General features: G+C 52.1%; 2 protein-coding genes across 4 annotated transcripts in view; both read right to left on the reverse strand.

Annotated features, from left to right (window-relative positions):
* Positions 1-6,648: 6,648 nt before the first annotated feature.
* Positions 6,649-12,895, reverse strand: MRM1 (mitochondrial rRNA methyltransferase 1). 2 transcript variants are annotated; one of them, XM_056506987.1, is made up of 5 exons: positions 12,151-12,895; positions 11,223-11,316; positions 10,575-10,695; positions 7,297-7,416; positions 6,649-7,188 (listed from the first exon to the last, which is right to left on the reverse strand). In XM_056506987.1, exons 1-5 carry the CDS (start codon positions 12,786-12,788, stop codon positions 7,139-7,141), a joined length of 1,023 nt encoding a protein of 340 aa, XP_056362962.1. In that variant the 5' UTR covers positions 12,789-12,895; the 3' UTR covers positions 6,649-7,138. The 2 variants fall into 2 exon arrangements, with proteins under 2 accessions (XP_056362962.1, XP_056362963.1); XM_056506988.1 differs by lacking the exon at positions 7,297-7,416 and having other exon boundaries at positions 12,151-12,877.
* Positions 12,896-13,646: 751 nt separating this feature from the next.
* The window catches only part of DHRS11 (dehydrogenase/reductase 11), a 23,973-nt gene continuing 12,239 nt past the window's right edge, over positions 13,647-25,380 (reverse strand). For both annotated transcript variants that reach the window (XM_056506730.1, XM_056506729.1), the window contains exons 3-7: positions 21,210-21,304; positions 20,083-20,212; positions 18,645-18,737; positions 18,034-18,099; positions 13,647-16,166 (exon numbers count right to left, since the gene is read on the reverse strand). In XM_056506730.1, the coding sequence (XP_056362705.1) occupies positions 16,125-16,166; positions 18,034-18,099; positions 18,645-18,737; positions 20,083-20,212; positions 21,210-21,304 (426 nt within the window). In that variant the 3' untranslated portion in view covers positions 13,647-16,124. The remainder of the gene's footprint in view (positions 16,167-18,033; positions 18,100-18,644; positions 18,738-20,082; positions 20,213-21,209; positions 21,305-25,380) is intronic.

Genomic DNA, 25,380 nt, shown 5'->3' on the forward strand with positions numbered 1-25,380 from the left:
GAAACCTACATAGAAACTGCTTCTTCTCAGCCATTTGAATGGGAGTATAAATCTCCAAGTATTTTAATTATAAACAAACTTCTTGCTCTTCCAGATCCATGGAAGAAATTGAAAAATTAACTAGCCAGGGAGGCTGAAGGCCACACATGAGGCTCGATTCAGGTTTGCCCCTGGTGACCCAGGGGCTGGAGTGGGATGTTGGGTGACAAAAACACCAGAGGTGACTCAAACTGGGCTGGTCCTGCTGATCCCTCATCAAACTTCACATCCCAGAGGGGGAACCTGGGGAGCTGCTCTGGGAAATCAGGAGCCCTGGGACTGGGGGGGCTGGAAACTCTGGGGGATTTGCTGGGGGTGCACCCACAGCCTGGGATGGGGTTTTGGGATGGGATGAGATTTTGGGACGGGGTGGGATTTTGGGATGGCATTAGGGGATGGGATTAGGGGATGGGATGGGATTTTGGGATGGGATTTGGGGATGGGGATGAGATTTTTGGATGGCATTAGGGGATGGGATTTTGGGATAGGTTTTTGGGACGGAGTGGGCTTTTGGGATGGGGTTTTGGGATGGAATTTGGGGATGGAATTTTGGGATGGGATGGGATTTTGGGATGGGTTTTCAGGATGGGGTGGGATTTTGGGATGGCATTTTGGGACAGAGAGGGATTTTGGGATGGGATGGCATTTTGGGACAGAGTGGGATTTTGGGATGGGATGGCATTTTGGGACAGAGTGGCATTTTGGGATGGCATTTTGGGACGGCATTTTGGGACAGAGTGGGATTTCGGGATGGCATTTTGGGATGCTGCCTCCCAGGGAATCAGCCATTCCTAGACCCCAGTGAAGGACCAGGATCCTCAGCTCAGCCCACGCTGGGTGCACACATCCCACTGTTCCCCACTGCTCAGGGACACTGGGAAGTCCCTTTGGGCTCCTCTCCTCCTCATCCTCCCAGCCCTATGCCCATCCCATTGCCAGGACAGTGCACTGGCACAGCCAGGGCTCCATCCCTCCATCCTCCTCTGCACCACAGGAGAATTCCCTGCCCACCCTCGTGCCAGGAGATGCAGAGGGCCCTTTCCTCTTAGAAAAGCAAATATTTAGTCTAGATAAAACCCCCCTGAGCGTTTTCCCCAGGTAATACTGGTAACTAAAATAATCACATTCACTTTGCTGGTTTAATTTTATATTTCCATTCCTACCTTATCTTTTTTCTGCAAGCATCATTAAACCACACCATAACAAAAATACATGAACTGTTATTCTTTCCAGAGAAGCCATAAACCACCTCAAAGCTTTTCAAGTTTATTCTTATCTCGTACATCTTCCTCTGGTTCAGGGTTTTTTTTTCCCCTTCATGCATTTCAGAAAGGTAGTTTTCCCTAATGTTAAGAATAGTTGCATTGAAAATGAGATGCTGCTTCTGAAAAGCCCCTCTGGAGGATTAAATAAGTAAAATATAGCCAGAAAATAAACTGGAACCTCATTAAAATAATTTTGCAAGGAGAAATCCTACTCTACAATAGGTTTTCAATATCACTTAGAAAATTCTTCGAGTCATATATATATGTTCTTAATTCAGGACCTTCCATTAAAAAAGACATTACAGAGGGAAGTGAAAGGCCATTTAGCACCCTTGTTTATATAAAAATGCATATTAGGCACAGATGCAATCTCCAGTGCTTGGCTGGGAGGTGCTAATGAGGGCTGGCAGCAGCAGCAGCACCTCTTTATTCTGCCAGGGAATTCAGCCACCCCTGCATCCCCCTTCTCTTTAACCATTCCCCACTTCCCCAGCTCCCTGGGGAGGCACCCCAAGGGGGTTTTGTTTCACCCCAAAGTGTGCCAGGAATGATCCCCCTGGAAAAGGGGTGCCTGTCCCTGCTGGGACTCCCTGTCAGGCAAATTTAACATCCCAAACCTTGTCCTGGTGTGCTGGAGTCAGGGTGGGATGGGCACATCCCTGCTGAGCTCCTAAAACAAACCAACTTGGCAGGTTTCACTTTGCATCCATTCCCAGCACATTGCTGGAGTTTTACAGTGTAAAACTTCTGATCCTGCTGCTCTGCTCAAAGAAGTGCCAGAGAACCATCACTGACCTGGCAGGGAAAAGTTCCTGAGGAGGCTCCCAGGGCTGGAGCTCTCCAGATCAGAGCCAGGTTAAATCACAGAGATTGCCAGGCTGGGAACAGTGCTGGATGTGCTGCTTAACAAGAAGGTAAAATACAGGTGACCCATGGAGTGCACTGAGAAATGTTTAATCTCCAAAGGCTCCAAAAAACATCATTAGTGAAACATGAGAACTTCAAGCCTCCATCATGCTGAGCTGTAATAATGAGAGGGGTCTTAGATTATTATTATTATTTCTAATTAATCTATATTAGATTATTAATAGCTGTCATTTAGATGGGATATTGGGAAGAAATGCTCCCCTGTGAGGGGGGTGAGCCTGGCACAGGCTGCCCAGGGAAGCTGCCCCATCCCTGGAAGTGTCCAAGGCCAGCTTGGAGCAGCCTGGGGTGGTGGCACAGGGTGGATGAGATGATCTCTGAGCTCCCTCCCACCCCAAACCATTCCAGGATTCTGGGGATAATCCTCAGGCTGAAGCCCAAGGGGGTTAAAGGCTCCTCCTTCCCAGGAACTCCCCTGCACTGACCAAGATCCCACACAGCATTTGGGCAGCCAGTTTTGTAGAGAATAAATATCACACTTCAATTTCATGGTAACTTAGGAGGGTTTGCTGGCAAATACCATGGCTTTTACATGGTTCTACCAATTACTGAGCAATTACATGTAACCTAGATCTGGAGGACACACAGCAGCCTTGTAAAGTATTCCTCTCTCCTGCAAAAGAAGAAGGCAGTTAATAGCAAACACTCTTTTTTTAAATTATTATTTTAAATTATAAACCCCTCCACAATATTCCTGTGTGACATTATTAAAAATCCACATTGATATCAAACCCAAAGCAAAGGCTGCCATCCCATTAACACATCAGTTGTGGGATGATCGATAAAAATTTACTTTAAACTGCACCATATGTTGCTCCCCACAAAGTTTTATTATTCAGATTCATCAGTTTGCACCTCAGCCCCCGTGCAATTAAATCCCATTTAGCAGCACTGACCTCCTGATTTGAACTCGTCATTCCTGCAGCTGGTTTGGAGCTTTAACAGCACTTTTAAATAAGGAAAATGTAAAATATCTGTGAATTAATGGTGGGGCAGGGGGAGCATTCCATGGGGCAATCCCTCCTGAGCTGCAGCAGGGAGGGAAAAGAAATAAAGGGGAAAAAAAAAAACCCAACAAAGAGTGGCAGCACATTTTCCCGTGTTGTAGCATATTTGTAAACATCGTTAATCACGGATTAGCAGATGGTGATGTTAATTGCACCTGTGGAAGCAACAAGACCTCGAGGTTGATTACATTTACAAACGGGAGCGGGGCTGCGCCTTCCGGGGGCCCCGCGGGCAGCAATCCCGGCAACATTCCCAATCCCAGCCCCAGCTCCAGCTCCAGCAGCATTCCCAGCTCCAGCTCCAATCCCAGCACATTCCCAGCTCCAGCAGCAATCCCAGCTCCAGTAGCATTCCCAGCAACATTCCCAATCCCAGCTCCAGCAGCATTCCCAGCTCCAGCAGCAATCCCGCTCCAGCTCCAGCAGCAATCCCAGCTCCAGCAGCATTCCCAATCCCAGCTCCAATCCCAGTACATTCCCAGCTCCAGCAGCATTCCCAGTTCCATTCCCAATCCCAGCTCCAGCTCCAGTTCCAGCAGCATTCCCAATCCCAGCTCCAATTCCAATCCCAGTACAGTCCCAGCTCCAGCAGCATTCCCATTCCCAGCTCCAGCAGCATTCCCAATCCCAGCTCCAGCTCCAGTCCCAGTCCCAGCTCCAGCTCCAATCCCAGCACATTCCCAGCTCCAGCAGCATTCCCAGTTCCATTCCCAATCCCAGCTCCAGCTCCATTCCCAGCTCCAACTCCAATCCCAGCAACATTCCCATTCCCAGCTCCAACAGCATTCCCAGCTCCAATCCCAGCTCCAGCAGCAATCCCAGTACATTCCCAGCTCCAGCAACATTCCCATTCCCAGCTCCAGCAGCAATCCCAGCAACATTCCTAATCCCAGCAACATTCCCAGCAACATTCTCAGCTCCAGCAGCATTCCCAGTTCCATTCCCAATCCCAGCTCCCAGCACCATTTCCAGCTCCAATCCCAGCTCCAGCAGCATTCCCAGGCTGCTCCCTTCCCCTGCCACCAACCTGGAATTTGGAGAGGGAAAGGTGTCCCCTGTCCCAGAGCCATTCCAGCCTCCAACACACCACTGGGAGCCAGCAGTGAATTTGGTGGAACGGGATTTTGCCAGTTGTTGGATTGGGTGCAGTGGGATTTTTCCAGTTGTTGGATTGGGTGCAGTGGGATTTTTCCAGTTGTTGGATTGGGTGCAGTGGGATTTTTCCAGTTGTTGGATTGGGTGCAGTGGGATTTTTCCATTGGTGATAACCCTGAGCACAGAAGGGAAATGTGGGGCAGGGGCTGAGCTGCTCTCCCAGCCAGAGCTCCCCAGGGTGGATTTTGGGAGATGAGATTTGTGTTTTCCCCTGGGTGCTGAACTCATCTTCTGAATCAAGGAGGACAAATATTTTGCCACTGTGCTTTGAGACACTTTGATTATTGAGAAATCATTCTGGAAGGGCAATTAGTAAATTTTAAAATCAATTTGGTAAATAAGCCTCTGAAAGGAATCCATGACAAGCAGCAGGGAGGGAAGAATTGACTTTCAAATTACACACACACACACTTTATTCATATCTAAATATCAAAGAGACTCTATGTACAAACAGAAGTAATCAGGAAACATGTTTTGATCTTGCTGATGTACACAAAAAATGACAATTAATGTCCCCCTTTATGATATAAAGCTGGGAGTTTTTTACAGTTACATTACAGGGACTATTACAGTCAAGCTTAAGGCTAAAAATAATGAAAGACTATAAAAACTACATTTTAACATTTAAAAATATCCAGGAAATTAACTGGAGAAGCAGGCAATGATCCAATTAATGGATTGCATTTATTAGATCAGGGGCAAATGGCACAGCACAAAGCTCCAGCTCCAAAGGCAGGAGAGTGCAGAGGTGCCCAGTCTCAGGATTGGGCAGGAGAACAAAGCATCAGCTCCCTCCAAAAGCCACTGCAGGTGGATCCCAGTGGAAAAAAAATGGGGCTAAAACTTACCACAGAGGGAAATGGGAGCAGCAGAGGCATCCAGAGTGGGATGCAGTGCCCTCACAACAGCAAAGTCTGACCTGCAGCCTGAGTTATGCACTCAAATCCTGAAATTCCAGCTCAGGCAACTCCCAAAGAGCCTTGTCTGATGCTGCAGTGCCAAATCCAGCTGCTCCATGGATACAGGGCTGCAGGAGCTTCTCCTCCCACTCTGGTGCACACAGAGGCTCCAAAGGTTTTTGGGAGCCTTCCAGGAGCAAAGGAGCTGCTGCAGGGCTCCTCAGGGCTGGAGGGGCTGAGCAGATGGCCAAGCACAGCCTGACAGAGCCTGCCTTTCCCACCACACAAAGCCAGCAAGGGCCTCCCCACTGCTGAGACAAACTTAAAAAAATAGAAATAAAAAGGGAGAAACAGCAGTTCCTATGAGATGGGAAAGAAAGAAACTTACCTGTAGGTCAAGAATGAAGAAATGGCTTTACCCTGGTCCCTGCTGCTCCAGAGGAAGGATTCAGTTAACCAAGTGCTGAACCTTGGAATCTTTCCTCTGGAAAAGGAGCAAATCTGAGCCACGGGCACCCTCTGCTGGGGCACCCTGGCTGCTGAGCAGCTCCACAGGGCTGCTGGAGGCCTCTGGGCCTGCAGCCTTTTCCTTTCAGCTTTAAACCAGAAAAAAATGGCAAATTCAGCCCCCAAAAAGCACCAGCTCTCAGCACACAAGGCACCAGCTCAGGGTTCTTCAGCTCCCTGTGGATTTGGGTACCACAGCCCTGTTTGTCTGATGGTGTTGTTTCAGAGGGATTTGGGATTTGTCCTTTTTCTCCAGGGGAAGTGTCCCCACCCCAGGCACCCTCCTCTCCATCACAGCCACAGAAGGGAGCTCTGGACACCTCTCAGGAGCTCCATGCCCTGTCCCCCATCCCAGCACTGGGAGTGTCCCCAGTGTCACCAGCCAGACCCTCCCAGGGACACACAGGGACACCCCCACACCCACAGACCAAGGTTTACAGACTTCATCTAGCTCTAAGTCCTAATTAGTCACTCAGAGTGATTTACTTCTTCCTTTGGAAGTGGGGAGGGGGCAGACTGAGTGGAATTGTTTGAAATTATCCCTAAAGGGCACTGTAAATTAAGTGTTAATGAGGAATCCTATGCAAAGGGCCACGGTAGCTAAATAAAATAATTAAGGTGCTAAGTGATAACATTCTTTTGGCTCTCAGTAATTTAGCCAGCCTGGTTTTTCACGCAGGATAGTTGCAAATGAAGCCACCCTAATGCCATCAGCAGGTCCTGGGGCTCCTCAGCCTCCAGGAGGATCAGCCCAGCTTGGGAAGGAAACTTCTAGGTGCCTCTTCCCACCTGAAGGACTAATCATACTCTGGATTTATGACACAAAATGGATTGAATTGAGTCTACAACCAATCTTTACAAAAACTTTATTTCCACGGGCTCCCCCCACTCCAGCTGTTTGTCAGCCCTTGGCAGGGCTGCACACCTGGATTACAGCCCAATACAGAAAGAACAGCTCCAGTGGCTCCCAAGCACAGCTGGACTCACAGCTGCTGCCCAGGGCACTTTCAGTGGCACTTCCACCACAGCCCGAATTGTCCCCATGGTTTGAGTGATGCACAAAGTCCCCACGGTGCTGGAAGCCATCCCTGAGTGTTTTCCTGCCAAAACTGTCTGCTCCCAGGCCTGTGTGCCTTCCCACAGCTGCTCCTCCCAGGGGTTACCTACAACATCAGGTGTCTGCCTTTGATGTTAAGGCAGGATCTGGTGGCTTCTGCAGCAGCCAAAATGCAGCTCAGGTCACTGAGGGTCTCCCTGGCACCCACAGTGATGGATGAGACCCTGGGAAGAGCATTTCCACATCCACACTGAGCAGTTCCTCCACCAAATAAAGAGGATTTCAATCTCCATGCCTCCTTTTCTGGCTGCAGATGGAGTGCAGGAGGATACCTGCAGGAAAGCAAAAATAAATAAATATTATGGGTTTTTTTTCCCACACAACAAGAAAATCGTTCAGTGGGCTGGTGTCTGGTTGCTGAGTGCAGCAGTTGCTCTCACCTGCAGCCACAGAGACGTTGAGGGAGTCGAGGCCGGGGTGCAGCGCCCTGCCCGGGGGGATGGCCAGCATCCTCTGGCACTGCAGCTGCGTCTCCAGGGACAGCCCCTCCCCTTCACTGCCTGCAGGACACACACACAGCCCAGCTCACAGCACTGCCATGGCCTTTCCTCCTCCTCAGAGCAGTTCTTGTTCATGCTGTGTCTCTGACACAGCTCCCCCACAGCCCCTGAGCCACTAGAGGGGAGCCAGGCACCTTCTCCCTTTCTCCCTTCCTGTTCTCTGAAGTGGTTCTGAGGAATATCTGTGCTGCACAGAGCACAGGGGACTGGCACAAGGCAGGCAAGTAGCCACAGGCCAGCTCTGGCCCAGCAAACCCCACATCACTACTGCCAGTGCAGCTCCAGCCTTGCCAGCACACACACACCCCCCTCCTGGGCTGGGTGCAACTTGTGCATGCAGACAGTTTAACCAGAGGCTTCAATTGATTAGTTGTTAAACCAGCCAGCAGCCCTGATATGTTTGGGCTGATACACTGGTGAAACAGAGTTGAAATCTATCCCAGGTCATTAGTAGATGTTTGACTCACACTGTCACAAAGGGAAATGGAAAGGGAGAGGCTTTAAACAATGCTGTGTGCAGACAGGTGAAAATGCAGAGGGCTGGGACCTCCCAGCCTGCCTGGCTCCCCAGTGAATTCTTCCACATTGTTATTTAGGGCAGCACAGGCAGCTCCAGGGCTGCAAGGATGGCCAAACATCCCAAACAGGCCCAGCATGTGGCAGCCAGAGCTCCCCCCCAACAGCCATGTCTGGGATGGCACTGATCCCTCTGACCACACAGGGATGGGAAGTGTCACCATTCCCAGTTGGTTTCTTTTCCCCCTCATGTTTTACTGGGCTGATCTAAGATGCACTTTGGGTAAGGAAGAGGATGCTTTGGGTAATGCATCCTGCATCACCTTCCCAGATGAACTCAGCCATGGCAGAAGCTCTTTGGTTGGGTCAGTGAGGCTTCAGAAGCCCCTAACCCCCTCCTGAGCAATCCTCCCCTCCTGCTGTAGGCCAGCAGTGCACACAAGGCCTGGGGGAGTTATCCAAACCACAGGAAACAAAGCCAGGCCTCCATGGCCCTGCCTGTCTCCTCACAACTACTCCAGGGATCCTTAAAAACCCAGGAAGAGTATCCTGGAAAAGTTTTACACCTACAGAGGTATTTGCCTCCTGAGCCTCTCAGACCACACTCCCACAGGACTCTCCAGCAATGGCTCCTGGAGAAATCCTCTCCTGTCCCTCAAAAGGTTCTACAATTCCCAATAAGGCACCGATTTTGCCTCCAGCTTTTACAAAGCTTTTTATGGCCCTGGCTGCTTAAAATAATGAGGAGCAATAAATTTAGGGCAAAGAGACTTGCACAGTGTGACACAAGGGAGGGAGTATTGACTGGATCAGATTAAATCCTGGTTTAGACTGGTGAACAAAACACTTCCCACTTCAGATCTTTAACTTCCACCTCTCAGCTTTGTCCCTCACTGACAGAGCTCAAAGCCCAGAGCTTGGTGAAATGACAAACCACATTTCCTGCCCCATTTACAATTAACACCACTCACAACTGCAGCTTCCAGTGCAGGAAATTCAGATCCAACAGCAGAAAAATACACAAAATGAGCATCTCCATAAAACCACCAGCTCTGTGAAGAGCCTTAAACCCCAAGCTAAAGACTGAAGGTCTAAGAACAAATCATCCAGAAACTCTTCTTACTCAGCCATCTAAGTGCTCCCAATCTGTTCCTGTGTGCACCAGGCTCCCAGTCTGAGCTGTCTGTCGCCTCCAGCAATGACTCCAGTGCAGACAACATTAAGCTGGACTGTCCAAATCACTCTCTGCCAAGCCAGCGAGGATGCCAGGAGGGGGAACTGGAGGCTGCAAATGCTTAACTTACAAGCCAATCTGTGTGGTGCCAGGGAGCTCAATCCCAGGCTGAATTATCTCTGCTGCTCCCTGCAGCTGCAGGAATGCTCCATATTCAGATCCAGGACGTTTCTCCCAACCAGCCCCAGCATCAGACGACCGTAATGTTCAATTTTCTTTTCAGCCAAGAGTTAGTGCTCAGCAGAGAGTTGAAATCATTACTGCTGCAAGGTCCAGGAGCTCTCCTCATGCATCTACCAATCAGCCTCCAATCTCCCCTGACAAAAGGATATTTGGACTTTTTCCTGGAGAAATCTCTCATAACTCAAGGTAACGACGCTGCTGCCGCTGGCAGCCCCTGCCTGTCTGCGGGTGCTGTCGCCGTTTGTGGGATGCATTTCTTTGTGGGCAATCAGCAGAGCTGCCAGCCTCCCTGCTCCCCCTGGAATACAGCTCCACACATCTTGTAGAGATGCCAGATTTGCAGCGTTGTCTTGTCAGTGTTTCCAGGAGTTCAATAAACATTTTAATTAAAGGAATGTGCTGCGAGCCAAGGCGGCCCCAGCACGGGGCAGGGTTACAGCCCCTCCCTGGCTCCTGGCCAGCAGGACTCCACTTCCAATGTAACAGCTCCAGCCAGCTCCTGTGCCAGGTGACACCGAGCTGGGGACACACACAGGTGCCTGGAGCTGCATTCCTGGGGGAATGGCTTTCTCCAGCTGCCACAAAGCTGCTGGTCCCCTTCCCCTCACCTTCTGGGAGGCTGCACGAGTCCAAACTGTGCCCATAAAAGGTGAGACGGGCAGAATCACCTGCAGGAATTGCCCAGCTCAGGTGCTCAGGGAAGTGGCAGCCACTGCTCCAACAGGAGGAGATTTCTCTGCTCCTGCTCCACAGCCAGCAGGTGTGCCCTGACTGCTCTCAGAGGTGGCTACAAAGCCCTCGTGGCTCTTCCCAGACCAGGCATTCCTGGTTTTTAAGGGAATTGTGGCACAGCTCCCCCTGAGCAGCTCTGTGCAGGAAGAACAAACACCTCCAGGGCTCTCCCTCAGCCTGTGGCTCACAGAAAATCCAAATCTGGGGATCCAGCACAGGACCAAAACACAGAGCACAATGCAAACAGCACATTGTGGCTGCCCTGGCACCAAAACTTCCACCCAGCCCCTCCCTGCTGAACTCCCACAAACTGTTCCTTCTGAGAGGCCCCCCAGCTCCCCTGTTCCTCTCAGGCCCTGCTTCATTCACAGCCAGACCATTCCATCATTCCCTCTCAGCTTTTCTTTTCCAGACCTGGAACAATCCCTGGAGTGAATCCCCATCACAGCTGCACCCCCAGCCAGCCCACAGCTCTGGAAATGGCAATAAATACCTATCACCACAATAAGGGGTTTGTCCCACCGGAATTCTGAGCAGCTAATGACAGGAACATCTTCCACATCCTCAGGCCTGCTGACTGTTCCCACCACTTCCCAGCCTTCTGCACTTTTAGCCTAGAAAAGGGGAAGAAATCAAGAATTGCCAAATATTGAAGCTCAAAAAGAAAAGAAGTCATGTGTGCAAACACTCTTTTTTTTTTTACATTTTCAGATTAGCTGACTGGGTTGGGTTTTTTTTTTTGGCATCCCTTAAATTTTTACCTGCAAAGGGCTCCCTCTCACACCTCACTGCATAGGGAAAATGTAAAAGATTGCCAGCAGCTCCTCCCAGCCCTGGTTGCTCCTCTATTCCCTGCTCCAAAGGCTGCCCAATGCTGCCATCGTGTGCCTGGGCCCTGGGATGCTGCTGTGTCACACATCCTGAGCAGAAGGGAGACAAACCCTGGTGTTACCCTGTTATCCTGGAACCACCAGCTTCCAGAAAAAACAGCCACCCTCTCTCCTACCCGATGGAATGGGGATGGGGGTCTGTGTCCCAGCACAGACACTGCAAATAACTCCCCCTGTGCATCTCCTCTCTGTAATACCTGCAGTGTTTGAGTTTTCTTGGGAAAAAATAAAAATAAAGTGGCTCACTGTACCTTCAAAAAGCCCTGCAGATCATCTGTGCTGTACACATCAAAGACCTCCATGGCTCCAGCACTGGCTTTGCTCACTATGGGAGTCAAGGGGCAGCTGCAAGGGAAAAAAGAATGGAAAAGTATCACATGAGAGGAAATCCAGGTGAATTTTTGTTTCTGTATTTCCTTCTCCTGCCTCTGCAACCCTCCTCCAGATCCCACTCACTACAAGGGTGTGCTTTGCTATGGAGAACAGGAGGGCTCAGGAATTAATCTGAGTCACAGGTGGGACAACTGAAACAGAGAATGGGTTAAAACAAGAAGAATCCAGGGAGAGCCTGGAACACAACTCTTTACAGATCAGCCCCGAAAATCTCTTCAATAATGACTGGGTGATGCAGGCTGGAAACTGAGGAGGAAAAGAGGGGCTTGGTGAAGCCTGTTGCTGCTATTGCTGTGGCTACTACATGTGGCTGTGGCCTGTACCTCTCACTGTGACCTGTATCTCTCACTGTGGCCCATACCTGTTGCTGTGACCTGTACCTGTCCCTGTGGCTCATATCTCTCACTGTGGCTCATATCTGTTGCTGTGGTCTGTGCCTGTCACTGTGGCCCATACCTGTCACTGTGACCCATACCTGTCACTGTGGCCCATACCTGTCCCTGTCCCTGTGGCTCATACCTGTCACTGTGGCCCATACCTGTCCCTGTGGCCCATACCTGTCCCTGTGGCCCATACCTGTCCCTGTGGCCCATACCTGTCCCTGTGGCTCATACCTGTCCCTGTGGCTCATACCTGTCACTGTGACCCATACCTGTCACTGTGGCCTGTGCCTGTTACTATGACCCATACCTGTCCCTGTGGCCCGTACCTCTCACTGTGGACCATACCTGTCCCCGTGGCCCATGCCTGTCACTGTGCCGTGTATATTGTCGCTGTGGCCCGTACCTGTTGGTGCTGGTCGCCACCACTCTGTCCACCCCCAGGAAGTACGCGGAGCGCAGCAGCGCGCCCAGGTTCATGGGATCCTGGATGTGCTCCAGCGCCAGCCACAGCCGCCGCCCGCTCCCGCTCTCCGCATCGCCGGGCCGCGGCTCCTCAGCGTCCCGCAGGCTCCTGAAGGGCAGCGGGGCGGCCTCCAGACACACTCCCTGGTGGGGGCGGCCCCGGCACAGCGCGTCCAGAGCGCGGCCCGGGACGTGCAGCACGGGCACCCCGCGGGCCGCGGCCTGCAGCCCGAGCTCGGCCCTCAGCGCGCCGCCGCCGCCGCGCCGCTCCTTCAGGAACAGGCGGAACAGCGCCCTGCGCGCCCGGGCCAGCGCCAGCCCGCACGGGGCCACCCCGAACAGGATCTCCGAGCCCTTCGTCCTCTCCAGGGACGGCACCTTTCGCTCCCTGCCCTTGCCCGCCCGCGGGGAGTCCTGCTGGGCTCGCCACAGCTCTTGGCCGGTCCGCGATGCCCGCCCGGCCTGCGGGAGGGGATGGCGGCCTCGGGGCGCTCCCTCCTCAGCGCCGAGGCTGCAGCGGAACCGGAGCGCGGCCCGGCAGAGCCGCACGGCGCGGGGGCACAGCAGCGCCTGCTGCATGGCCGGGACAGCCCCGGGAAGCGGCCCCAGAGCCGGGCACGGACAGGGGCTGGCGGGAATCGCACGGGAACGCGCACGGGGCCGCGGGCACGCGCACGGGGCCGCGCTCCGCCCGCTCCGGTTCCGGCGGCGGGACCCGCCCCGCGCGGCAGCGCCCCCTGGCGGCGGGCGGGGGAACGGGAACACCGGGGAGCACCGGTACCGGGAACAGGGAACCCCGGTGACCTCGGTAACGGGGAACCCCGGTACCGGGAACAGGGAATCCCGGTGACCTCGGTAACGGGGAACCACGGTACCGGGAACAGGGAATCCCGGTGACCTCGGTAACGGGGAACCCCGGTACCGGGAACAGGGAATCCCGGTGACCTCGGTAACGGGGAACACCGGTACCGGGAACAGGGAATCCCGGTGACCTCGGTAACGGGGAACACCGGGGAGCACCGGTGACCCCCGGTAATGGAACAGGGAATCCCAGTTCCCCCTGGTAACGGGAACGGGGAACACCGTGACCCCCGGTAATGGGGAATCCCGGTGATCCCGGGAACGGGAATGGAGAATCCCGGTGATCCCAGGAACGGGAATAGGGAACCCCGGTGACCCCGGGAACAGAAAAGGGGAAATCTCAGTGGTCTCGGGAACCGGGAATGGGGAGCCCCAGTGACCCCCGGTACCGGGAACAGGGAACAGACACCCCAGAGCCCCTGCACAGACACCCACAGGTTATTCCCAAGATGCTGCCCAGCTCCAGAGAGAAATTCTGATTTTCCTCATCAAGACCCAAAACGCAAGGATTCTGTTTGGATCACACCCCAAACAAAACTCTGGGGACACAAAAATAACAAAACAGCACGGACGAACCACAGTGTGCCTCTCTTTTTATTCTTTATTTTACAGCTCACAATTAGAAACCTACTGATAAATTACACAGTTCACTGATCCTCACGTTTGAGGGGTCTCACTGCCTCGGAGTCGTGTCCCATCTCATCCCAGGAGGTGCCACCAAGGCCACAGAACCCACGAGGAGCCCTGGGGCAGCAGGGATGATCCCTAAAACCACACTTCAAATGGAAAAATATACTGCACATCATCTCGAGGTTACTTTAGAGACTTAACAAATGTTCTTGGGGGAGAGGAAAAAAAAAAAAACCAACAACTTCCAGGGCAGCCAGGCTGTATTTGCAGAGAGCAACTACCCAGACAAACCTTTTGTCAAGGTTCTGCATCTTAAGCAATTCTCTGCAAATCCTCCTTTGAGATGTAAAGCCCCTCCTCAGCCACACATTTCAACATCTGAACTTTGCACACACTTGCTGCCACAATTCAATGTTTCACCACTGCTGCCCACATCCCTGCTCAATTCTTTTCTGCTCAGAAGTTCCTAATTTCTCAATTTTTTTTCTTTTTTTTTTTTTTTTTTTTTTGCCTCTTTAGTAGTTCAACACCTTCTCCTAAAGATGGCACACACTGCTCAGGGCACCTGCTGGGAATCCACACAAAGGCACCACCTTGGCAACCTGGAGCAGGGCAGGACTTCCCAAGGGGCAGGGATTTCACTCACAATAAATTAAAAACCCAAATCCAGGTACACTTGTCAGGAGAAACCAGTGACAGGTGAGGAATGGACAGAACACATCATGTGTTAACAAAGAGGAAAAAAAGGGGCAAACTGCCTTTTGTTTTTGCCATCATGAAAGGAACATTTTGCCAGTTTTCTCCTTGTCTCCTCCTACAGCTGCTCACCTTTGGCACAAGGAATTCCAGGTATCACAAGGTTTAATTCACAATAATACTTCAACATCAACACTCAGCACTTACACAGCGCCTGTCGTGGTCAAAGTGCTTTACAAAAGCTTGTGAGTCCTCACAACACCCCTGTGAGGTAGGTGAGTGTCATTATCCCCATTTTCCAGATGGGGACACTGAGGCAGAGAGGTGAAGTGACTTGCCCAGGGCTGTTCAGGGGGCTGGACTCGTGTTTGTGGCCCAGCTCTGGTGTCCCCTGCAGAGGGGTAACACAGATGGACTCTCAGGGCTCTCCTGCTGTCAGCCAAACAATCCTGCCCCAATTTCCAGGCTGTGTGCCCTCTGCTCTGACCAGCTGCCCATCCCTGACCTTCTGAACTGCTGCCTGGAGCCCAGCAGGAGCTGGACAGGCTCTGCAATCTTAAGGCAACACACACACAGAGTCTCCAGCTCTGCTTTGGGGCCAATTCTCTTCTCCCTCGACTCAGAGTAAACCCAGAGCCAAACACTGGGGCTGCACCAACCTGAGATCTCAGCCAGACCTTTCACCTGCTGCTTTTTGTAGCCAAAAATCCTCTGCAAATCTCTCCTCGTTCCAGACACCTCCAGCATGGCTCCTTCCACTCTCTCTCACTCTCTCTCTGAGTATGTGTCTCTACATAGAAATAAACTTCCACCATTTCCAGTTCCTCAGCATTTCAACAGCACCAGAGCAATCCACATTTCCAGAAAAGTGTCAATGCATGCAAATATCACATAGAGAACACTGAGAGTGCTGGGAGATGATACCAAGGATAGAGGTGATCACACGACAGCACACGTTTAGTTTTTATTAAAAATACCAAACAACTCACTCTTACTGTAACTATGCCACTTAGATTATCATCCTAACCTGCACAGGGACAGGTGCTTTTCCTCCAACTATTTACCTACCTAGAAAAAAAGAGAAATATCAAGCACACACATTTATACTTCCTCAAACTTGGCAGGCATGATTCATGTGAAGGGGAAAGGAGGGCTGGGGGAGGTTGTACACTGGGGTTAGGGCAGTGGAATACAAAAGAAATAGAAAATATCACATGCATCATCACCATCAGTAATCAACCCAATGAAAATAAAACATTAGATGGATTCATGTATGACATCCACTGAAAATCTCAAACCCTAAGCACACTGAAGCTGGCAAACATCTTGTGCCACTTCACCTAGGTCCACACACAGCATCAGCAACTAAGATCAAACAAACCTTGAAAAGAAAGCAAAAGGAAGAATAAACCAGCCTGGAGACAAACAATCTTCCACAAACCACTTCCCTGCATTATCTTCAAATACATTTTCACTCTTAAGCAGTTTCAGAAAGGAGTGGGGGAGAAAGAGACCCACTACCAGTTCGTGGTTCTTCTTTTTTTCTTTTTCAAACTGGCTCAGCACCAGCACCAGCTCAGAGAGAGGGAGAGAAAAATAATTCTTCAAACATGATCCTTGGTACTTGATTAAAACATTGCCAGCCAGCTGAGGGAACCCTGGGCTGCCAGAGGGTTCCAGTGGAGTGGACACAGTGCTGCTCATGGTCCTCCTCATCCTCCTCCCCTGCTATGAGATCTGCTCCGTGGGCCTCATCTGTATATCCCCAATCTGCAAGAGAGCAACATGGCATGGATGGAACTGGGACCCTGTACTGGGACCTTGCACTGGGATCCTGTACTGTGATCCTGTACTGGGATTCTGTACTGGGACCCTGCACTGGGACCCTGCACTGGGATCCTGCACTGGGACCCTGCACTGGGATCCTGTACTGGGATCCTGTACTGGGATCCTGCACTGGGATTTTGTACTGGGATCCTGTACTGGGATCCTGTACTGGGATTTTGTACTGGGACCCTGCACTGGGATCCTGTACTGGGACCCTGCACTGGGATCCTGTACTGGGACCCTGCACTGGGATCCTGTACTGGGATCCTGTACTGGGGTTTTGTACTGGGATTCTGTACTGGGACCCTGCACTGGGATCCTGTACTGGGACCCTGCACTGGGATCCTGTACTGGGATCCTGTACTGGGGTTTTGTACTGGGATTCTGTACTGGGACCCTGCACTGGGATCCTGCACTGGGACTCTGTACTGGGATCCTGTACTGGGATCCTGCACTGGGACCCTGCACTGGGATCCTGTACTGGGACTCTGTACTGGGATCCTGTACTGGGATCCTGCACTGGGACCCTGCACTGGGATCCTGTACTGGGATCCTGTACTGGGGTTTTGTACTGGGATCCTGTACTGGGACCCTGCACTGGGATCCTGTACTGGGACTCTGTACTGGGATCCTGCACTGGGATCCTGCACTGGGACTCTGTACTGGGATCCTGTACTGGGATCCTGCACTGGGACCCTGCACTGGGATCCTGTACTGGGATATCCTGTACAGGGACCCTGCACTGGGACTCTGTACTGGGACCCTGCACTGGGATTCTGTACTGGGATATCCTGTACAGGGACCCTGCACTGGGATCCTTTTAAGCCAAGAGAAGCCCCAGGATGCAGTGCCAGGGACAGGTCCTGCTGCAGGGAGCAGAGTTCACAAGACACTGAGGAGCCTCTGTGATCAAAGTCTGCTCTCACTACAGGAACTCTGCTCCTCCTGCCTCCAGCCCAGAGCTGGCCAAGGGTTCCTTGTTTCTCAGGAGGAGAGTCCCTCTGGCAGCATCTCACACTGGGGGGGAACAGGGCCAAAAAGTCATTTGGCAACTGGCAGAAGCCAAGACTCAGCAAATCTCAGATGGCACCATCCAAAAGGGCAGAGCATGCCCCCATCCCTCACACCCTTTCCTGGGATCATGGGATCACAGAATACCCCAAGTTGGAAAGGACCCACAATGATCATCCAGCTCCTGATATTGGACAGACACCCCAAAATCCCACCCTGAGAGTGATGTCCAAATACTCCTGAAGCTCTGGCAGCCTTGGGAATGTGACCATTCCCTGGGGAGCCTGGGCAGTGCCAGCACCCTCTGGGGGCAGAGCCAGCTCAGCCTTTGCTGGATCCACAGGGATGTGAAGAGCCCCAGCAGTGCCATACCAGAGTGATCCCACACCCTGATCAGCCCCAGAGCCCCAGCAGTGACATCCCAGAGTGACCCCACACCCTGATCAGCCCCAGAGCCCCAGCAGTGACATCCCAGAGTGACCCCACACCCTGATCAGCCCCAGAGCCCCAGCAGTGACATCCCAGAGTGACCCCACACCCTGATCAGCCCCAGAGCCCCAGCAGTGACATCCCAGAGTGATCCCACACCCTGATCAGCCCCAGAGCCCCAGCAGTGACATCCCAGAGTGACCCCACACCCTGATCAGCCCCAGAGCCCCAGCAGTGACATCCCAGAGTGACCCCACCAGCATAAACAAACATGATCCCTGCTAATTCCCAGCCCAGGCTCCCTGAGCTCCCAGCTGATGCAGAGCTGGATCAGCCAGGCCAGGCCCCCCCAGGCTCAGCCCCAGCCTACCTGTACATGAGGAGGGGCACTGAGGACATAGATGACAGCATTGGCCATGTCTTCAGCCTTGAGACACTGCAAGACAGCAAAGGGGCTCTGGGTCAAAGGCACCACACCAAGCTCCCCTCCTCTCCTGCCCATCCATTCTGAGGTCACACAGTGCCACTGGGCATGTCCAGAAAAAAAAATTTAACAAAGGATGTGCCTGGTGCTGATAATTCTTGGATTGCTGTGAATAATCTCACTGCTGGCACCGTAATTCTGCCAGGTCAGGCAATGCCATCCTTATCAGGAATTCCCACAGGAAATCCTGTGCCACCTTCAGGACGGCACTTCTCCTTGTGGCACCTCTTGTTCCATCTTCTCTGCAATGAAGGAGTCACAGCCTGCAAAGTGGCAAAGCTGACTGACACTTATTTACAGAACATCAAAATAAAAGGGAAAATACAAGGAGCTGGAAACTGAACCCAAATGAAAACCTACTGGTATTTACACACCAGTGGAAATTTTGAGGTTTGAGATTGGAGAGCACTGGGCACTCTCTGGAACCATTAGCCAGGAGCAAGACTTCAGTTAGAACCAGAGCCACTTCCCTCTGTCTCCATTCCTCCAAGTCCTACCCGAATGCTCTCATAGGTTGCAGCAGCTCTCTCAGGGTCATTATCATGAAGTTTAAAAGCAAATCCTGTTTCCACCAGTCCTGGAGATATACACTGGAAAAAAGCAGAGCACATCCTAATAGGATTTGTAATTCCCCTTCAGTAAAATAAATTTTTTTTAAAAAATTGTTTTTCTGTTACTCTCTTTTCCCACCCATTTTTTAAGGGAACAGCTGAAGTGAGCAGACCTTGCTTTAATGATTGTTGTGGCAGGTACTTTCCACCCCAGAGGGACAGAGAAGCAAAGAAAAACATGGAAAAGCTCTGAGTGAGCACAACCAGCCCAGCTGAGTGATCCCCCCAACAAACAACTGTCCACTTGTGTTGGGTTGATGTGGCCAGAAATGTGAATTCTGTCACATCTGCTGAAGGGTGGGGCAGTGCCCCTGATCTCCTGGCACACATTATCTGCTCATGGGCCATCTTTAAACCAGCTGGACAATCATCTTTATCTTCCCACAGCCCATCCTCCCTCCAGGAGATATCTCCTGTTCATGGCCAGTGAGTCCCAGGGCATGACTGATAAAATTCCATCATCCCACTGGGAGATGCTCCAGCCAGGGGAGCAGCCAAGCCTTTCCTACCCAGATAAAAACTGACATTTGGGACACCAAGGAACCTTCTTCCCACTGGATCCCAGAGGAAAGCCAGACCTCTCCACATCATCCCTGGAGCTTCAGAGGAAACTGCACCTTCTCCAGGAGCACTGCTCCAGCTGAACCACATCTGCCCCTGCAGGAGGATGCAGCCACCATTGAATGGGACTGTGCCAACACCCTGACTGACTGACGGGTGTCAGCTTGGATTCTGACTCTGGCAGGGCTGGGATTGTTCTGTGTAACACTGCATTTCTAGTTTAATTTTCCTAGTGAAGAACTGTTATTCCTAATTACCATATCTTTGCCCCTTAATCTCAAAATTTAGAGAGAGGAGGTTTACATTCTTCATTTCAAAGTGAAGTTTCTGCCCTTATTGGGCAGACACCTATCCCCCAAAGCAGGACAGTTATTCCTAATTCCCATATCTTTGCCTGAGAGGCTCTTAATTTCAAAATTATAATAATTTGAGGGAGGGGTTTACATTCTCCATTTGTGAAGCTCCTGCCTTTCCTGGCAGACACCTATCCCCCAAACCAGGACAAACTGCTATTCCTAATTCCCATATCTTTGCCTGAGAGCCCATTAATTTCAAAATCACAATAATTTGAGGAAGGGGTTTACATTCTCCATTTGTGAAGCTCCTGCCTTTCCTGGCAGACCCCTGTCCTCCAAACCAGGACAAAAAAAATCCCTTCCCCGGCACAGAGAGCGACGTTTCCCAGAGCATCTCCTGATCATTCCCGGTGTGCTGAGCACTCTCCTGGCCCTCCCCTGGCTGCCCCCTGAGCCCTGGCACTCACTGTGGCTCGGATGTGGGTCCTGGCCTCGCGCAGCTCCTGCCGCAGCCCCTCGGTCAGCGCCGTCACCGCGTACTTGGTGGCGCTGTAGAAATGCACCACGGACTGGGGCACCACGCTGTGCCCGTTCATGCTGGGGACAGAGCACAGGGGACGCTGCTGGCAGCTGGCAGGGAGCTGCAGCATGCTCAGAGAGTCACAACAAACCCCCTGAGAGCTGGCACGGCGAGCAGACAGGCCCTCTCGACGTGGCTAAAACTTCCTGGCCAGCTCCAGAAATCAAACTTCAGCCCTGCCCCATCAGGAGTGCTTGATACCATCCTGGTTTAAATCATCTTTTTCTCCCTGGTATGGATCATCTTTTTCTCCCTGGTTTGGGTTATTCCTTTTCTTGCTGGTATGGATCATCCTTTTCTCCCTTGTATGGATTATCTTTTTCTCCCTGGTTCAGGTTATTCCTTTTCTCCTTGGTATGGATTATCCTTTTCTCCCGGGTTTGGATTATTCAATTTCTCCCTGGTTTGGATTATTCCTTTCCTCCCTGGTTTGGATTATTCCTTTTCTTCTTGGTATGGATTATCCTTTTCTCCCTGGTTTAGATCATCTTTTTCTCCCTGGTTTAGATCATCCTTTCCTCCTTGGTTTAGATCATCCTTTTCTCCCTGGTTTGGATTATTCCTTTTCTGCCTGGTTTGAATCATCCTGTTCTCCCTGGTTTAGATCATCTTTTTCTCCCTAGTTTGGATCATCCTGTTCTCTCTGGTTTGGATCATCCTTTTCTCCCTGGTTTGGGTTATTCCTCTTCCCCCTGTTTTGGACTATCCTTTTCTCCCTAGTTTGGATCATCCTTTTCCCCCTGTTTTGGATTATCCTGTTCTCCCTGGTTTAGATCATTCCTTTTCTCCTTGGTTTGGGTTATTCCTTGCTTTAGACCAGCAAAGATTAAGTTTGAAGTATCACCCCAAGAAAACCCCATCAGCACCCACAGCAAGCTCCAAACTCCAGTGCTTAAACCCTTCCTGTAAGGCAGGGAGGAGGAGCAAACCCCATGGCTGACCCCAGCCAGTGCTTCAATCCTCTCTGTGCTGCAGGAAGAGCAGGAATCCCTGATCCCAGCCCCCCTTTTTCACCTGTTAATGTTAATTATGTGCCCATCATCAATGTTTCTCTCCTTCATGGACTGATAGGCCTCCCTGGTGCAGATGCTCACAGCCATCACATTGACCTGAGGGGGGAGAAAAAGAAGAAGAAATTAAGGCCAGCAGCCCTCCTTGATTTGCCCCTTGTGTGTCCAAAATCTGGGATGTCACTTCCAGTCCCCTGGGCAATGCCCAGGAAAAGCCAAAGAGGGAATTGCTCATCCTCACACCCCACACCTGAGCTGGGGCTGCACAGACACCCAGGGAGAGCAGGAATAAATGGACTGGGTTGTTTTGGGGTAAAGCCCCAAAGAAGGGAGAGCAAACCCCCTCCCAGGGCAGCACTGTGGGCAGGAGGCAGAGCCACTGGGCACTGCAGGGCTGGGGCAGCTGGCAGGGCACTGGCAGCAGGTAATTAGGTCAGCTCATTAACCAGGAAATCCCCAGATCCTGCCTGCCAGGGCAGCAGCAGCTCAGAGCAGGCACCAGAAGAGCTCCCAGGCACAGGAACCAAAGATCACTCTGTGCCACAGGCAACACCAGGGTGGGCAACTCACCCCGGGGGTGTGGGAGCCACCATCTGCCACTGCCTGCTGCCACCTCCCTCAGGCACTGGCAATCCACCCAGCCCTTTGGGATCCAGGGCATTCCAGGCTCTTGCTCCTTGGACCAGCACTTCCCAACGTGCCCTGGCTTGGTTAAACTCAGTCCTATCACCCCCACAAGCATTAGTGCACAGTCCCTCCAGCATTCCTGACCATAAAACACAGAGGCAAAGCTGCTGGGAGGATAAAGATAAGGAAAATCTCCCAGCTGGAATACAAAGGGCCCAGAGGTACTGCAGGACTATTGAGCAAGAACCCCAGCAGCACTGCTGATTGCTCAGGTGGCTGAGATCTGGAAAGGGTTTTGCTGAAAGCCTCCAGAAAGGATGTGGCCATGCCCTGGCACATCCCCTGTGTCACTCTGCCAGCTCAATGAGCAGCCCAGAAGGGTCAGAGCACACTGCAGTGGGTGAAATCCCCAGAAGAAGTGGTTTTCTGATGAATCAGAAGGCAGGTGCCACTATCAATGGGTGGAGCAGCAAGGGATGGAGATGGGAGAGGGCTGGGGATCATCCCTGTAAAATCATGGGCAAGAATGGGGCAGAAGAACTCTGGCACAAGGGACAGGCAGGAGAGGGACACTGGTCTGGAAAGGGATGGAGCTGGGAGATGCAATTTCTGAGCAGAACAAAGAGGAGTGGGGTCAGCTCAAGGATCTTGGGTCACTGCTTTTATCTGGTTTTTTATTCTCTATTCACTGCCAGAGGCCATCCCTGAGGGGTTTGTCTTGGCCAGGGGTAACCAGGGAGTTTATCTGATCCTGGGAGCACCCAGGCAACACAAGTGGAGCCATCACCCCCATCCAAGTGCACTTTGGCCAAGCACAGAGTCACTGCTGGGCACCTCAGCCAGCACACCTGGAGCTGAGAGATCAATCTTTAACCTGGGAACTCACCTGGGCTGTGCCAGGCAGAAAATGGGCAGAGAAAACAGCAGAGAAGACAGCACTGGAGTGAAGCCCAGAGCAGGCAGAGCAGGATTTGGGATTCCACAGGGAAAGCAGGAGTCACCCACTGCAGCCTGACCCAGCCCTTTGGGATCTGGATCTGGCCAACTGCTGCTGTAAAACCCTCCATGGCAAACACCATCCCTGCCTCCCTGCCCAGCAGGCAGCTCGTTTTTGGGAGCAGCCACTCCCAGCTCCCTCCCCAAAGGCCACTAGAGGGTAACACCATCCCAAAGCCTGTGAGTCACTGAGCAGCCATTCCCTGCCTGGGCAAAGTTACAACATCCTGACAGCTCCTGGCAAAGCAAGATCCCAGTCAACAGCCACATGGGAATGTCCAGAGCCCTGTGATAAAACTCCACAGCACAACAAAACAATTAGCTGGATGGCAGCTGAGCTGGGATGGCATTTCCCACCAGCACAGCCTGGGTTTTGGGGTGAAATCCCATTTCAAAACCTGGAACAGGCACTGAGGAACCTAAAATCCTGGAAAATGAGCAAGTCTATATCACCCTGAGGCTGTTGTTACAAACATCCACATCTGACATTTTTTCTGTTCCTATTTTAAGGAGAAAAAGTTCAAAGGTGCCTTGGCAAGGATGGCCAGCACACCTGGGCCCAGAAACCACAGTGCCACATTTCCCAGCATTTAACAAGCTCCAACTGCTTGTTAATATTTTCCAATGTTTTCCAAGCCTGGAGAACATAAAAGATGCTGTTCTAGAAGTGCTCAGCATTTCACTTTCCCAAAACCAGCCTTTTCCAAGAGCCCCAGCTCCAGAGCACACATGGAAACACAGCTTACAGCAAACATATCCCTGCACAGATGGCTCAGAAGAGCAAGAAGAACAGAGAGAACAATGCCAAGAATCAAACCCCTTCCCTGTCTGAGGAGTGGGAGGGTGTGTGCTGCAGCCCTCTGTGCCCTGAGCAGGGAAAATGGGGATTTCAGCTTGAATTGCTGGCTGGAAAGGTCAGTGGGTGAAACGTGGAGGAGCTGAGCAGCCCCAGAGGCTCAGTGTGCACACAGCCCCTCCTGCACACCAGGACTTTGCTCCAGCCTCACACAGCAGGGAGAGAGAGGGGGAAGCTCTGAGCCAGGGGAGGATGGGCTCAGGGTGACACCTTCCCTCCTGCACCCACAAAACCACACATCCATGGTCCCAAACAGCCTGGGGAGCAGCAGCTCCCACCTTGGGGATAATAAAGAACAGGAGCATTAGAAAAGGAGAGGAATAAGTAAATTATAACATGGTTTAGGCTGCTAGATAACAGCAAGAAGGAGGATACTGAGAGGGGGATCTGGAAGGACACAGAGCCTCAAAGCTCATAAAAAATGCATGGAAGCAAAAATCCATTTACCAAAAAGGAAAAAAAAAAAACAAACCTTTAATTTAAGGCCCTAATGCCTCCTAAACTGATGGATCCATGGCTGTTTGGAAACTTTTCCCACCCTGAAGCCCAGAGGGGCCCTGGAGCTCTCCAGCAGCGTCTCCTGGCTGCTGCTCTCCAAGGAAACTTGGGCAGGAGCCTCCCTGCTGCCACACAGCTCTGCAAAGCCCTGTGAAAACGGCCTGTGAGAGGTGCTGGCAGCCCTGCCTGGCAGGGAAAAAGGAGCTGGGGTGTCCTGGCAGGGGGGGCTGACCCTGCAGAGCCCCCCCAGCCCTGCCGGGCGCCTGCAGGACCTGCAGACAGGCACTTTCCCAGCTGGGGTTTATTCCCATGCAGCCACCAAACAGGGGCACAGAACAAAAGGGAAAACTCCCCCGGGCTGTTCCTGCCCCTCAGCAGCAGCACAAAAAGCAAAGCCCAGCCTTGGGTGAGGTGCTGGGTTTGGAGCATCCCAGGGCTTTGCTCAGTTAGCACAGAAATCAGGAGCCAAGCCAGCAGCTGCTGGGAGGATGCTGAGAGGGAAGTATCTGCCAGCACTGAGTATCTGAAATATCAGCCAGGGGAAAGCTGGGGTGCCTCAGGCTGCATCAGAGCTGTACAGCTCATCCCTGGGAATAAAACATTCCCCCAGCCTGGATCCCTAACACTGCCTTGGTGGGGTCACCACCCATCCCACCCCACAAGCAGGGGGACCCCACAGGCTCCCAAACTCTGAGCCACTGTAAACACCAACACTGGAGTTTCTCATCCAAAATCTCTCTCCCTAAAAGAGGTGGAAGAAGATAAAGGGAGCACTTCCAGCTGAGCAGCCAGGGAAGGGAATATGGGTTGGGGGAGCTGGGAAATGCCACAAGTCCCCCCCAGGCTGCCCACCTGCCAAAAACAAAGGGGGATGCAGCATCCCTGGGGGAGCCACACTGACACAGGGACCAGGACAAGGAATTTGCAAGGCCCAGGGCCCTGCTGAACACCAGCTCAGCTCATTTTCTTTGGAGCCTCCATGGCAGCAGGAGATGTGGCTGTGCAGGGACCCAGGCTGGGCACACAGAGCTGCTTTGGCTGCAGCCACAGCCAGCACTCAGGCCAAAATCCTAACAAGGACTTAATTAGCCAGGATATGGCAGCTCTTGCCCTGGCAGCAGGAGTCTGAGGTCTCAATGTGCTTCTGTGTTTGGTTTTACTCAGCCCTGAGAGGAGCAGCCAGAGGAGCTGGCACATC

Source organism: Oenanthe melanoleuca, chromosome 19 (genome assembly GCF_029582105.1).
Source record: "Oenanthe melanoleuca isolate GR-GAL-2019-014 chromosome 19, OMel1.0, whole genome shotgun sequence".
Classification (NCBI taxonomy): domain Eukaryota; kingdom Metazoa; phylum Chordata; class Aves; order Passeriformes; family Muscicapidae; genus Oenanthe; species Oenanthe melanoleuca.

Excerpts from the sequence above, each read along its gene's own strand:
- MRM1 (XM_056506987.1), bottom strand. The coding sequence starts at position 12,788 with ATGCAGCAGGCGCTGCTGTGCCCCCGCGCCGTGCGGCTCTGCCGGGCC. Across the intron at positions 7,417-10,574 it reads ACCCCTTATTGTGGTGATAG|GCAGTGAAGGGGAGGGGCTG; the intron begins GTATTTATTGCC and ends TGTGTCCTGCAG. Across the intron at positions 7,189-7,296 it reads CAACGTCTCTGTGGCTGCAG|GTATCCTCCTGCACTCCATC; the intron begins GTGAGAGCAACT and ends GCTTTCCTGCAG.